At 39.3% G+C, this 14,877-nt stretch overlaps 1 protein-coding gene across 1 annotated transcript in view; it reads right to left on the bottom strand.

Moving 5' to 3' along the window:
- Positions 1 to 14,877, bottom strand: part of ROCK2 (Rho associated coiled-coil containing protein kinase 2) — a 179,259-nt gene that overhangs the window by 15,850 nt on the left and 148,532 nt on the right. Inside the window, exons 29-33 of the mRNA XM_032792336.2 lie at positions 11,397 to 11,467; positions 9,955 to 10,043; positions 8,502 to 8,580; positions 7,980 to 8,241; positions 6,998 to 7,211 (exon numbers count right to left, since the gene is read on the bottom strand). Of these exons, the coding sequence (XP_032648227.1) occupies positions 6,998 to 7,211; positions 7,980 to 8,241; positions 8,502 to 8,580; positions 9,955 to 10,043; positions 11,397 to 11,467 (715 nt within the window). The remainder of the gene's footprint in view (positions 1 to 6,997; positions 7,212 to 7,979; positions 8,242 to 8,501; positions 8,581 to 9,954; positions 10,044 to 11,396; positions 11,468 to 14,877) is intronic.

Genomic DNA, 14,877 nt, shown 5'->3' with positions numbered 1-14,877 from the left:
TTAGTGACCCTTTGGTCTACCAGCCTGGCTGTTATTATGCTAGTAAAGTGCAGAGATGCTAAAATTGAATTGTATTAAACTTAACCTATTAATTGATGAGGTCTCGGAAAGCTAGAGATATTTATGTTATTGTCACAGAGGGAAATCGTATCGTGGTGTGATTTAAATGACATATCAATTTAGATCTCCATTCCAGTCCTCAAAATTAAAGTTAAATTTAAACATTATACTTGTTTGTGCTCATTGACTTATTACCGTGAATTCACTACGAGGGCCAGATTTATAACGCCTAATTATTCACGCTATCACTAACCTATCCTTTGTTACGCGATTTCTTGCTGTTTTGTATGCTGCTCAGCTGGCGATTTCTGCAAGTTACATTACGATTTATACTACAATCTGAGATAAGAAAAGGGCCAGCGACGAACAGTTCAGGACCTCCGTTAGTGTTCTGTAGCATTTGCTAACACACAAATGCACGGATTCAATGGTACATTAGAAGCTATAATTACATCGTGATGTATTGGTGGATATGCATGGCATCAGACTAAGCGGCTAGAGAAGGTGTAGAGTGCTTTGGAGCCTAGAAGTAGTATTTCCAGTTCACTCTGTGTGAAACATACGCTGGATTCCTTTAAAGATGTAACCTTGAACTCTGTGCTTTTAGCTGTGCTAATGAAAAATGCCTTCTGCGTATTTTTGTGTATATATCTTGCAACAGTCTCCTATGTTGCTTGTTACTCTAATATTCACTCAACTTTAATCATACTAAAATTATATAAACATTTTTTTTTTTAACTGGGAATTATATGTATGGGTTGACCAAATCCCAGTACAGTAAATGGAAGTACCAATCATAGAATATGAGGTTAGTGAGGGAGTGTGAGACCTCAGAAGGTCAATGTAGTGTCTTATCCTATGTCTCAAGCAGGACCTCATCCCAGACAGATTTTTGCCCCAGATCCCTAAATGGCCCCAAGGATTGAACTCACAACCCTGGGTTTAGCAGGCTAATGCTCAAACCACTGAGCTATCCCTTCTCTCCAGGAATAGCTTCTCCTAAACATGTAACATATAACTTACCTACATTTTCCTACAGCCCAGCTCAACACAGCACAAAATGTTAAGTGTAAGAACTGGGTTTTCAGTAGAAATACCAGACAGGCAGTAAGTTGCCTGCACTTTCCCACTAAGGCCTTCAATATTTTGGTATAGCTGAAGTTCTAAATCACACAATATAAATATATGAAGTTCCATTTCTAGAAGGTTGGGGTGGAGTGGAATTTCATCTTCAAAAAAGTAACTGTACTGCTGAAGCATTTTTAGTCCAGGAAAACTCCTAATTAGACTGTGACTCTAATAAGCTATTGGATAGCAAAATAGCAAGTACCTTTAGAACTAACCTAAAAGGATATTAAAAATGAGATCAGTTTATTATTATCTTTAGTGCATTCAGCATTAAAAACTAAGAGAGAAGGAAATATGGCTTTTCCTGCCTCTACACTGGATTTCAACAGGTAGCTCCTATGATCTGATGTGGTAGAGAGAGAAATCATGTGTACATGATTAATCTGTGTGCCTGTGACAGAAATAAGAAGACCAACAGAAAGAGGCTAGAACATCAATGAAAGAAAAATTAGTATAGTAACTCCACACTTAAAGTCGTCCCAGTAAATGTTGTTTTATTGCTGATCAATTAAAGAACATTTAAAGTTTAAAGTTGTGCAATGCTCTCTTGTAACATTGTGTGGCAGCCACCTGCTTTGTCCACTGCTTGGATGTTGAAGGGATGTCTGCCTTTCAGTTTACACATTGGAACCAATACTGTGCTCCTCTGCACCACTTCCTCCTGCTAAGGTGGTTTACTTGGGTCTAAATCTTCAGAACCCATGCACAAAGACTCTCCCAACTTTGAAGAATGCAGACAGAGAGGGATCTCTTGTCTTCAGTGAAGCTTTGGGAAAAGATTTGTTTCTATGCTTGTGAGAAGCCGCTTGCACTCATGAGAAGCCTTCTCCTTAGGCTTGGAAGTCTTAGCTTTGACTCCTGAGCTTGTGTTCAGAGGAGCACTTCTTGTTGACTGAGGCCAATCTACTTCGGGGGGAGAAGGGAGGCATGATGTGCATTTCCATGGCCCAGATCTGATCAGGGTCTCATGGTCTTCTCCAGCAGATATTTTCTAAACCTTAGCTCTCAACTTTCATGAGTTCTTAGAGGGAAGGAGAGGCCAATATTGCACTTAGATAAGATGTGAACCCCACCTAGGCAGTAAAGGCAGCATTGGCGTTCGTCACCCATTCAAAAGGAGTGGCAGCAGAAAATGCAATTCTTGAACCCTGGGACTCTGGGCATAAGCCTAACTTCCCTGGGAGGATTTCCAGGAGGCAGGGAAAAATAACTAACTACACTAGTAGCTAACACTAAAAGAATAAAATACCAAAACTATTTACAATATATTTATAGACCAAAGGAGTCAAGGGAAGAAGCTGCGGACACAGAAGATTCTAACTTAGGTCATTCAGCGGTAAGAAGGAACTAGAGAGGTGCCAGTCTGCCCTGCCCCTTATGCCCTCGGTTCAGAACATGAAAAGAACTGTGCGTGTGTAGCCCAATGGACACAGTTTAATAAAAATCTCCAGACTGAAGTGCATGGGGCACATCTGTACCCACATCTGAAATATACGTAGGGACCAAACATTTGAAGAAACAGTAATGGGTCTTGGAATGTAATTATAAATGGAGAATCATCATCGAGCAGCTGTGTTTCTAGTGCAGTCCTACAAGGATCTCCTTCTTGACCCTATGCCATTTAACATTTTATCAGTGATCTGGAAAAAACAAAATCCTCACTGATGAAGTTTGCAGATAACACAAAAATTGGAGAAGTGGTAAATAATAAAGAGGACAGATCACTGATACACAGCAATCTGGATCACTTGGTAAACTGGGTACACAAAAACATTTGAGTTTTAATATGCCTGAATATAAATGTATACATCTAGGAACAAAGAACGTAGGCTACACTTACAGACAAAGAGGACTCTATCCCGGGAAGCAGACTCTGAAAAAGATTTTAGGCTGGAGGATAGTTACCTGAACATGAGCTCCCAGTACATTACCACAGCCAAAAGGGCTAATCCAATTCTTGGACACATAAACAGGGGAATCTAGAGTAGGCATAGAGAGGTTATTTTACTTCTGTAATTGGCACTGGTGCAGCTGCTGCTGGACCACTGTGTCCAGTTCTGGTGTCCTCAATTCAGACAGATGTTGATAAACTGAAGATGGTTCAGAGAAGAGTCAAGAGAACATGTAAACAATTAGAAAACATATCTTAGAGAGACAGATTCAAGGAGTTCAATCTATTTAGCTTAACAAAGAGAAGGTTAAGGAGTGACCTGATCAGTCTATAAATACCTACATGGAGAATCAAATATTTAACAATGGGCTCTTCAGTGTAGCAGAGAAAGGTATAACATGATCCAGTGTTTGGAAGCTGAAGCTAGACAAACTGAGATTGGAAATAATGCTAAAGAATAATTTTGGGGAAGTTCTATGGTCCTGTGTTATCCAGGAGGTCAGAGTAGATGATCACAATGGTCCCTTCTGACCTATGAATCTATGAGCAGTCTTCAAATATATTAAGGCTATTATAAAGAGAATGATGATCGATTGTTCTCTGTGTCCACTGAAGATAGGACAAATAGTAATCAGCAAAGGAGATTTAGGTTAGATATTAGGAGAAAAATCTCTAATTATAAAGATAGTTGAGCACTTGAATATGCTTCTGTGGGAGGTTGTGGAATTCCTGTCATTGGAGGTTTTTAAGAAGAGGTTAGACCAACACCCGTCAGGGATGGTCTAGGTATACTCGATTCCTGCCTCAGCACGGAGGGTTGTACTAGATGACCACTTAAGGTCCATTTCAACCTTATAGCTCTAAAATTCTATAAGACGTTACTGACTTCCTGGCATCTGTGTTCCACCATCACTATGCTGCTTAGCAGGGTCTTTTATTCTGAAAAGCACATTTGTTGAAAACACCTCTTTGTTATCTATGAAGGCTATCAATTGATAAAAAAAGGACGGAGAGTCCTGCTGCTCTTTATCAGAAACTTCTCTTTGTTCCCACAAAGAGCTCTGAGAACTTGGCTGAGTTCTGTGCTCTTTGAGTCAGAAGAATCTTTTTTATTTACATCAGCCCTTGTGTTCTGGAGAAGGACAACAACAGAAAGTACAGTCCCTACTGAGGAGTATGTTCTCTTGTTCTCTGGAAGGAACACTTCTGAAGTGTCAAGACTCCAAGTTTTTCAGCAATTAGATGCTAGAGATGAAGAGACCATCCCTTTAGGTGGGACTCCTTTCTCAGGGCACTGAAGATGCAGGAGACTGGCTCTTGCGGTGCTATATCTGGAGAAGAGGGAACTGTGGTGGGAAACAGCTTGACAATTCCATTTATTCTGCACTGAGAAGAGTGATATAAAGGGTAAGGGATACAGAAATTTGTCCATGCAACTGTCCAATGGATGGGCTGACACAGTGGGTGGGAAATGGACCAACTACCACCCTTGAATCCTAAAGATTCACTGCCCCCAAACTGTGGCAAAACTTTAGGATGGCTGGGGGTGAGTGGGTAAATAATACTACTTGTGCCTGGAAACACAGGATGAAAAGTAGCCTAAAGAGAAATATCTTCTGTGTCCTTTAGGAAATTATGTAAGATTGACACTGAGGGTTCTGAGGACAGGAATAGTCCTGATTCCAATTTTTCCTCACATGTAGTTGGACAATAGAGAAGGTAGAAGTAGCCTATTTACTTAAACACTGGGTGAGCTTTAACTGGAATACCCAGCACTTAGCACTTTACATGTTCAAAGGGCTTGTGTAACAGTATATACACATTACTTGCATGTGCACACACAAACACACACACAGAAAACATTGTTAAGGTTGCAAAGTCAAGCACTCAAAAGTTAAGCAATTCCAGAATTAAAGTTGCCTTAATTCAGCCCTCTTGTGAACTGGCATTATTATGGGGACTTGAATTACAAAAATACCTGCTCTTTTTTCCCCACAGAACTCCTGCCTCATTCAGTGCACAGACAATGAATCAGTGTTGTGTAATGAATAAGGTTGTTGTCTGTCAGATCCTTACTTCATTTTTTTGCAGAAGTTGGAATGTGTGAGGTGAATGAGGCAGATGACTCCAAGAAGAGAAAGGATGGTTTCATGGTGAAGGCAGCTGAACCCTGCCCTGGAGAAAATGGATTCTATCCTTGTCTCTGCCACAAAGTTCCTATGTGATGACGGGCAAGTCACTTATACCAAACTTTTCACAGAAGATCATTCATTGGCTCCCCAACCTGAAAACTTGAGGTATGGTTTGAAGAAGTGCGGACATTGCAACTTTTAAAGTAAGTGTGTCTGTGTGTCTACTGTCCTAGATTTTTCAAAAAAGTAAACTGAAAAAACACAAATTCCATCCAGTGGAATCACACTGACACCCACAAGGGTAATTAGCAAGGTTGGAACCTTTAGATCCACTGCACAGATCTCTGTCATTTGACCTAACAGAGTAACTGATAAGAGTCGTATGTTGTCATCCTCTAGAACTAGAGTAGAGGGTGGAGAGAGACTTTTGCCAGTGGGTTTTCACAGATATTTGTAGACAGCACAGGAATGGCGAGATTCTGGAATCTCGGATTCCATTCCCCATTGCCCCAATCTCCTCACTTAGCCAGCCCCAGTCTTTACAGCCTTGGGTTGCTCAAGCCAATCCCTGTCTCCTTACCCAGCCAGTCCTAAACTTACCCTCCAGGCTCCATGTCCAAGTAACAGTCTCCACCTCAACCAGTCCCATCTCACCTCCCGTGGCTCACTGTCACTGTCTCATTGTCCAACTAGTCCCAGTCTCCCATCCTACTGTGCACTGGTATCCCTGTCCCTAACTCTGTTTCCATCCTGGCTCCCAGTCTCCTTCCCTAGCCAGTACTAGTCTTCTCCACCAGTCTGCCAGTTCATTTCCAGCCCCAACTATCCCCCAGCCTCTCCTTCCCACATAGCTCCTTGCCCCAATCTACTCCCTCTACTACCCCAACTCTCCCCTGAGGTCTGGCTCTTGTCCCCTCTGCATTCAAGTCAGACTGCTCCTCCCCTACACTAACTAGTTTCTGGGTGCCTCCACAGAAGCAATGAGAACACAGAAGAACCACAACAGCCTATAGGAGCACCTGCAGGGAAAATCTTACTCAGCGTCTGCAGCCCTGCAGCATGTTCAGTGCACACAGAATCTTCAGAGAATTTAGATGCCAAACTCTAACAAGTCTCTACTGAGGATGTGTGAACTAAGACTTTTCAAAGGCTTGTAAATTCGCCAAATTTGGGTCTACCCCAAAACAGCAAAAAGCACATTCCTGACACAAAGGCAACCAACATTGACAGATTTAAATTCCCTGTTCCAAAGCATGGAGGCACTATTACCTCTTAATGAAATACCTGTAAGAACTTTTTTAACATGAGCAAAACAACATATTTCCCCTAATCTCACTCTCTGAAACAGAAGAAATATTTTTGCTTCAATGTTTCCAGGACATGTGGCATAGGAAACTTCAGCCCAAATGGTTAAAGTTTCACAAAGTTATAAGCAACTTAAAACAGGATCTTATAATGTGAAGCATCAAGCAACCTTACATGTAGGTGAGTGCTACCAGTTCTGCCTATTATATAACACATACAGTAGATTTAATTCAGAGATAGGCTCATTTAAATAAGGAAATGAAACATGCTTCCTTACACAGCTTTCTTAATATTTTGTATACTGGAATTCACAAAAGATGACAAGATGGTCTCACATTTCATTAGTCATAGTATAAATACAAAAGGAAACAAACAAACAAAAGGTATCTTTGCGAATTGCCCATAACACTTATATAATACAATGTATCGCAGTGGGAAACTGTTTAAAATCATCATTCTTTAATAGCAATTTTTGTGTTACCTTGGTTTGTTTGGAGGAAGCTGTCGGCTTGGCCGTCTCATAGACTGATTTGGCTGTACCTTCATGGAAGTTCGAGGAGAAGATCGAGCAAAGGGGTCGGGTGCTGGAGGCTTTTTTGGAATTTTTTTCACCAGTCGGCTCACCCATTTCTGTTGTTCCTCTGTAGAATTAGCTAACAGTAGTAGATTCTTTGCAGTTGAAATATCATAATATACTGTAAGATAAATTTAAAAACAAAATCTCATTATTAAATTTTTTACATGAGCTCACCTTAAAAGCTAATGACCAGATCCTTGGGTTCTCATAAATTGCACAGAGTAGAAGTCAAGGGGTGCTATACAAACCCAGTATAAAGCTACCACTTGGGCTGCCATGATCACAATGCTACTTTGGGTATAGATTATGCCACAGCACCTTTAACATTCCCGCCAGAGGAGCCTTTCCAATCTATCCACAGGCTGCACCTCCTTCTTATTTCTTCCATTTGTAGAATAAGGGGATGATTATTCTCCATGTTACTAAGGAACCAGGTATACAGGGAAACAAACATATCCTGTTACAGCCATTTCATATGCCCATAAGAGATATTGAGCATAGAGAACTGTGGAACTCAGCCCAGAGGGAGTAACTTTTCTGAGTGTCATAATCTATATTGCCACATACACTGACATCTCCGTCCCATACTGAAATGCAACACAATCCACTGAGTAAGTAGCCGTTTTGGATAGCCCTTCCCTATGATGATGACAGCACTGAAAGTATGTGGCATACATGTCCCTGTGCTGGCTGAATGTCACTGTATTGCAGTGAGCTGGTCTTCCCTAACAGAATCCTGATATGCACCCAAGTATCTATCACTCCAGCAGTTGCTACCTTTTACCTTGACCTCATCTGAAATCACATCATTATGAGAAACCTGTATCTGAATTATTCCCTGTAGTTAATTGACAACCACACATTTATTCAATTATTCACTACTTACCTTTGCAAGGTGCTATAATCTCTTCCTTTTTATCCATGTGATCTTTGTGACATTTGATATGGCAGCGGCGGCACTCTAGAGCAGGAGGAGGTTTAAACATGTGCCACAGTGGCTTCATACAAGCCTCACAGTTGGTTGGAAAATGATACAGAGTGGGTATAAATTCATGTCCCTTGTGGCAAATGTAATTTGATTTCTCCCCCATAGGCTCCACAGGAAATTCTGGTTCCTTCTTGCTTTCTCCTTCATTAGCATACAGAATCTAGAGTTAAAGCAAAATAAACACAACATTCATACACAACGGGTGTAGGTAAAGGGCAAATATTTAATCAGCAAAAATTCAGGAATACAAATTAGAGTAGGTTAGAATAGATTTTCTAACAATTTATATGATCTACTTTTCTCACTTGTACTTGTCGTCTTTAATAAAAAAATTAAAATATTTTGAAGCATCTTGCATTTATTTGCATAAGGAATTTTACCAGTTTGTTTTTCTAAAAATACTAATTTATAACTACATACCTGGAATATCCTAGGAATCTCTTTGGAATCTGCTCTGTAGACATCGGTCTGTGTGACTGGCCGGACGTGGAACAATTTGCTGTAGAAGCAGATTTCAAAGAAATAAAACAATAATAATAAAAATTTGATATTAGAGTATTATCTAATTATTAACTCTACTGATTTAATATATACAATTAATTACGGAATTGTATTGTACCTTAGCTAATAAGGTACATCAGTGTGATGTAAAGATTGCCAGCAAACAAAATTCTAAATCCACTTTATTCAACTCCTATTCCCAACGCTACATATCAATCCCCAAATCTTAAACCGCATAGCAACAAGAGCCAAATTAAATCTGAATAGCTGCATTCTGCACTGTTAAGCAGAATGTTAGGAACCACTAAAAAGGATTAGATAATAGGACTGAAAAAGTCATATTGCCTCTGTATACACTGACGGTACACTCATACCTAGAATACTGTGCAGTTCCTGTCACTGATCTCAAAATGATGTATTAGAATGGGAAAAGGTAGAGAGAAGGGCAACAAAAATGATCAGGGGTATGGAACAGCTTCCATATGAGGAGAAACTAAAAAGACTGGGATTTTTCAGCTTGGAAAGGGGCGATATGATAGAGGTCTATAAAATCTTGACTGGCATGGAGAAAGTGAATAACAAAGTGTTATTTACTCCTTCACATAACACAAGAACCAGGGGTCACACAATGAAATTAATAGGTAGCAGGTTTAAAACAAACAAAAGGAGTATTTCTTCATATAATGGACAGTCAATCTGTGGAATTCGTTGCCAGGGGAGGTGGTGAAGGCCAAAACTATAATGAGGTTCAAAAAAGAAATAGGTACGTTCATGGAAGATAGCCATTGATGGTCCTATTAGCCAAGATGATCAAGGATGTAACCCTATGCTCTGTGTGTTGCTTGCTTCTGTCTGTTAGAAGCTGGGAATGGACAACAGGGGATGAATCAATCAATGACTGCCTGTTCTCTTCATTTCTTATGAAGCATCTGGCATTGGCCATTGTTGGAAGATAGGATACTGTACTAGATGGACCATTGGTCTGACCCAGTATGGCCATCCTTATGTTTATGTACCGCACTTGTAACCCACAGCTGAGTGTGTGATACAGTTTCCCCACTCTGTGCCAAACTGCAGAGGACATGAGTTGTTACAGCCCCCAGCTATAAAGTTTTGGCTCTTTAGTTCAAGCTATAGCTTCTCAAGCTCTTAGTTCTGGAGGTCTCTAGATCAGTGCCCAATGTGTCAGCCAAGAGGGCAGTGAGACACACACTGAGTGACCTCAAACTGTAGTTTACACAACACGACAGCAGAGTCATTATCAGCTCTCAAAAATATTTTCTAAAGTTGTTTTCTTTTCAAGCCATCTGCTAATGTTCCCCTGAAAGTTAACAAAGTAATGTATACCATAATCTCCTGTAACAATACTTACTCAATATCTAACACCATGTAGGGGTTAGAATGTTCTTTATCTTGTTCACTATCATAGAACAGAATCTTCTTACTGCTTACAATTACATACTGTTAAAAAAGATACACAGGTATTAACATAGTTCTTAAAATACAGGCTTTATCTCAAGTATTTATTTCTGTCAAGTCAAATACTTTCATAACATTATTTCATAATTTTATTAATAGTCAACAATAGCATGGTAGTTTGGGTCTACAGTTTGAGCACAAAGTAAGTCATACTTTACATCACAATGACATAAAATTGTGATATTTGGTAACAAACAATCTTTATATTTTTAAACACCTATTTTAAAAAGATGAAAGGAATGGAACACAATAGAACTGCTAACAGGATACAAAGCCTTTGGTTTCTATGTTAATAGCTTAATTTTGACTTCGATTGGTTCTGTACACAGTGAACAGGTGTCCCCTTCACAAAAATCACCACAGTAAGCACATTTGTTGGTAGTCTCAATAAAGGAGCCAAAGTCTGAGTAGATAAGAGAAAACCTCCCACCCAGAAAGTTGTTTAGGCAAGTGGGTAAAGTAGATAGAGAGAGCTGACACCATCATCACCTATGCTATACCTGTTCTGTGTTTTAAAAGAAGACATCATGGAAGCTTGAAATACACCACAGGCTGAAACACCAGCAGTTCAGGGAAGACATCCAGTTCTTTATCTCCTACCTATCCTAGTGTGTTGTTGGGATCAGCACCTAGATCAGGGGTCAGCAACCTTTCAGAAATGGTGTGCCGAGTCTTCATTTATTCACTCTAATCTAAGATTTCGCGTGCCAGTAATACATTTTAACCTTTTCAGAAGGTCTCTTTCTGTAAGTCTATAATACATAACTAAACTATTGTTGTATGTAAAGTAAATAAGGTTTCAAAATGTTTAAGAAGCTTCATTTAAAATTAAATTAAAATGCAAAGCACCCCAGACCAGTGGTAAGGACCCGGGCAGTGTGAGTGCCACAACAATCAGCTCACGTGCTGCCTTTGGCACGCGTCCCACAGGTTGCCTACCCCTTACCTAGATGATGAACAGTTGACTAAAGTTGAACCAAGGCAAAATGGAGGTGATGCTGGTAAGAACAGGGAAGCACCTGAACACACCTCTTCCTCCCTTATCAAGGGTATCTGCCCTTCGATTATGTCAGTTCATAGATTTAGGATCCTGTTCAGACTCCTCCCTGCTAGATAACCAAACAGTAAGCCGCAGATGTGCAAAAAATATCTACTCCCACCTGTACGCTGACCTAACAGACTCAGACTTGTCAGTAGTGATCTGTGCATGTACTATCTTCAAGACTGATTAGAGAACATATATGTAGGAAAGAAGTCACACGTCTTTAAAAAGATGCAACAAATACAAAATCCAGCAAATCTGTTAAGTAGAGGTCAACGATTTATATTTCTCACCTTTTTCACCCATCCAAATTTCTTAGTGTTATTTCGGACAGGTAGTGATAACCAACCCTCTAATCTCGATTCTGCAAATAAATATTAAGTAAGTATTTAAACAACACACATTCATCTGAGACCACCCTGCATATAGAATAGCCCTTATTTAAAAAGAATAAGGCAGACATACAAATACCATAACCTGATAAGCAAAATGCCTTGCAACAGTTATCACAGCAGATTTTTCAGGGACAAAAAGCTACATTGCACAGCCAATACTAGCAAATAATGCCACTCAAAAACTAGTAATTCAGACTAAAAAAAAAAAAAGAGCCAATGTCTCACTATAAATGTATACTATCACACATACATTCTCTTTAGTAAAAATAAGACAAAGACATTTATGATTTTTAATACCTATAATTTTTTTAACTATCAGCTTCCAGCCACTAAAATTGCTTGTGTGAAGACATTAGTACACAATACACAACATTCAGTTTCAGGGGGAAAAAAAAACTTCTAAATATGAATACACATAGGCAAATACATATTTTAAAGCCTGAATATTAAAGTTTGTATTTAAAACACACTACATATATATTTTTATTATACAAGTTTAATATTTGAGGAAATATATTGATTTTCTGTGGGAGTTGTGGTGGGTTATAAATAAAATTAACTATTTTCCTGAGTAACAGCAATAGCTAAATCACAAGAGTTTTGACATTATAATTAGAACTCCTTGCTCTACATCTTTCCTCAGAACCTGGGTAAATCACTACAGCTTTCTCACCAGTAACAAGAAGTCAACCTTTGGCTAACCCTTTTGCCTTTAATTCATTCACTATACTCTCACTGAACGCTTAATAAGAAACAATTTTTGCTGCTAGTTTCACACAATAGGAATATTTTAAACCACCTTTTCTCTGAAGATTTCAAAGTGGCTTAACATACATTAAGCCTCAACATCTCAACTGTAATTTAATATTTGTTTCATGGTAAAAGCCAAAGATCAATCAGGATCATGCTCCCACTGTGCTAGGCACTGTATAAACACACAAGATCCCCCTAACTCTGCTTACAAACTAGTTGAAGATAAGGATCTGTCTTCTTTGTGAGATAAGTAGTATTAAGCAGAACTGCTTACCTGCAATAATTACTTTCTGATTATCTATATCAGAAGAGATCATCATACTCGTAGATCTCTGCCTCTGCACAGGAACTCTACATTCAGAGTTCTAACGCATTTGATTTTAACAGGGGCATCTTATTCCAGCAGCCTATGCATGGAATGTAAAATCCCCTGGCCCTGTAACCACCAGTTCCTTTTAAGCAAGTGATGAAATCATTCCTATGTGTACAAATGGGAACTGAATAACAAAGAGATTAACTTTACAGAACCCTCAACATCGTGGAGAGAAAGATGGGAGAGAGGTTATTTAGTGTGATGTATACACTATCGTCAGAGTATATTGGTTTGTTTGCTGGTACCCTGAATGAGGATGCATATTTTAATACACACACTAAGTACATGGGAAGCACTGCACATATATTTTGCCCCATATGTCTGGCTTGTTAGGTAGCAATGAAACAATTTAAATCTTCAGCAATCAGCTTAGTGATGGACAACTCATGCCTCTAGCACAGGGGTTGGCATCTTTTGGAAGTGGTGTTCCGAGTTTTCTTTTATTCACTCTAATTTAAGGTTCCGCGTGCCAGTAATACATTTTAATGTTTTTAGAAGGTCTCTTTCTATAAGTTTATAATATATAAACTCACCTATTATTGTATGTAAAGTAAATAAGGTTTTTAAAATGTTTAAGAAGCTTCATTTAAAATTAAATTAAAATGCAGAGCCCCCTGGACTGGTGGTCAAGACCCGGGCAGTGTGAGTGCCACTGAAAATCAGCTCATGTGCCGCCTTTGCTACCCATGCCATAGGTTGCCTACCCCTGCTCTAGCATCACATGTGGCTCTTCAGGGCCCATTATATGACTTTTAATAGTCTCAGTGGGTTTGCCTGGAGCTACTCTCACTCTGCCTGATATCAGACAGAGCAAGCAGAATGCTACAGAAAAGAATACTCCCCCGTGTGAAAAGAATGTATTCACTAAGAAGAAACATTCACATACTACTCTCCAACCTTCAAGAATTCAGCTGGGGAGGGGGGGGTGGACGAAGGTGATTCCTCCCATTTTACTGCTTCTGGCGGTTATCCTCTACTAAGAGGACAGAAGAAGTGACATGCAGTTGTCCCTTACCCACTGTCAGTGCAGCCGCATAGTTTAAATACTCTTCATTGGATTTGCTGCTAAAACTGGCTTCACCCCAATAATGGCTAAATGCTCTCCCTCCGTAAGTTTTTCTACATACAGGGATAGGACAAAAGCCACTGCTGAAAAATATTCAGCCACCTCCAGGGAAAGGAATTGGGAGGAGAAGCTGGGTTTGGCTAGGTCCCAACAAGAACTGCTCAAGGTGTTTAAAAAATCTTTGTCAGTGGAGCCGCATAAACATTCACCTGCTTCTGTTGTTGTGTATCCCTACAGCATGTTTCCCAGTAGCAGAAATATGAGAATCTAGTCTCTTTCCCCTCAAACTGCATCCTTTGTCTGGGGGCAGGGACAAGAGAGAAGAGAACATATTTCCTAGGAAATCCTCCTGCTGGCAGCTTAGATTTGTCTGTATATTCAATGGATATGAACCATGTTTTATCTCAACAGGGAAATGTCCCAGCCCTGCCTTCTTATCAGAAAGGCAACAGGATGTGATTTACTGAAGTCAGTAAGTAATTAAACATTTCTTAAAGACCGCCTAATTTGGCCTGAACTCTGAAAGTCCTACTTATCTGACATGGGTCCCAGGATAACAGTATATTGATTATAACAGCAGCTAGAAAGAGACCAAAATCTAGTTTGTGTTTCTTTTATAAGGAGCACCAGAACATAAAGAATCTACTTTCATCCGTATCTCAGTGTGCTGACAATATTCCAAACTAATATTTATCCTTATGTTGAGAGTTAATCAAATAAACAGCTCCATAATCAAATAAATCTTTAGTCAAATATTAGATGTCACTATGGTAAAAAAAAAACTCCTCACTTTAATACTAGGAGGGCTGATCCATAGAGTATGAGTACATTCACATACAATTAGTTCAAAATACATAATCTGTGTTTATAAAAAGAGCTATCTTTAACCAAAGCCGCAAATAATTATTTTCTTCTTGCTGCTGGAAAAGTAAATTTTGATAACTTGATACTGCCTTTTATGCTGACAAAGATCCATAACGAACACACAAATCTTATGTATTAGGGACCAATTTTTCAAAAACAGTCTCCAAGTTTTTTGTGTCTGAATCATGTGACATCCAACTTTACGCAAAGAATTTGGGCAGGCCAAAATTGGATTTGCACAGGCAAGTAGTATCTGTATTCACAAACTGAATGGTTAGATATTCAGTTATTTAACTGAAGTAGTTAACTGCTCAACCGGAACA

Source organism: Chelonoidis abingdonii, chromosome 3 (genome assembly GCF_003597395.2).
Source record: "Chelonoidis abingdonii isolate Lonesome George chromosome 3, CheloAbing_2.0, whole genome shotgun sequence".
NCBI classification, from domain to species: domain Eukaryota; kingdom Metazoa; phylum Chordata; order Testudines; family Testudinidae; genus Chelonoidis; species Chelonoidis abingdonii.
This window is presented reverse-complemented; position numbering and strand designations above follow the sequence as displayed.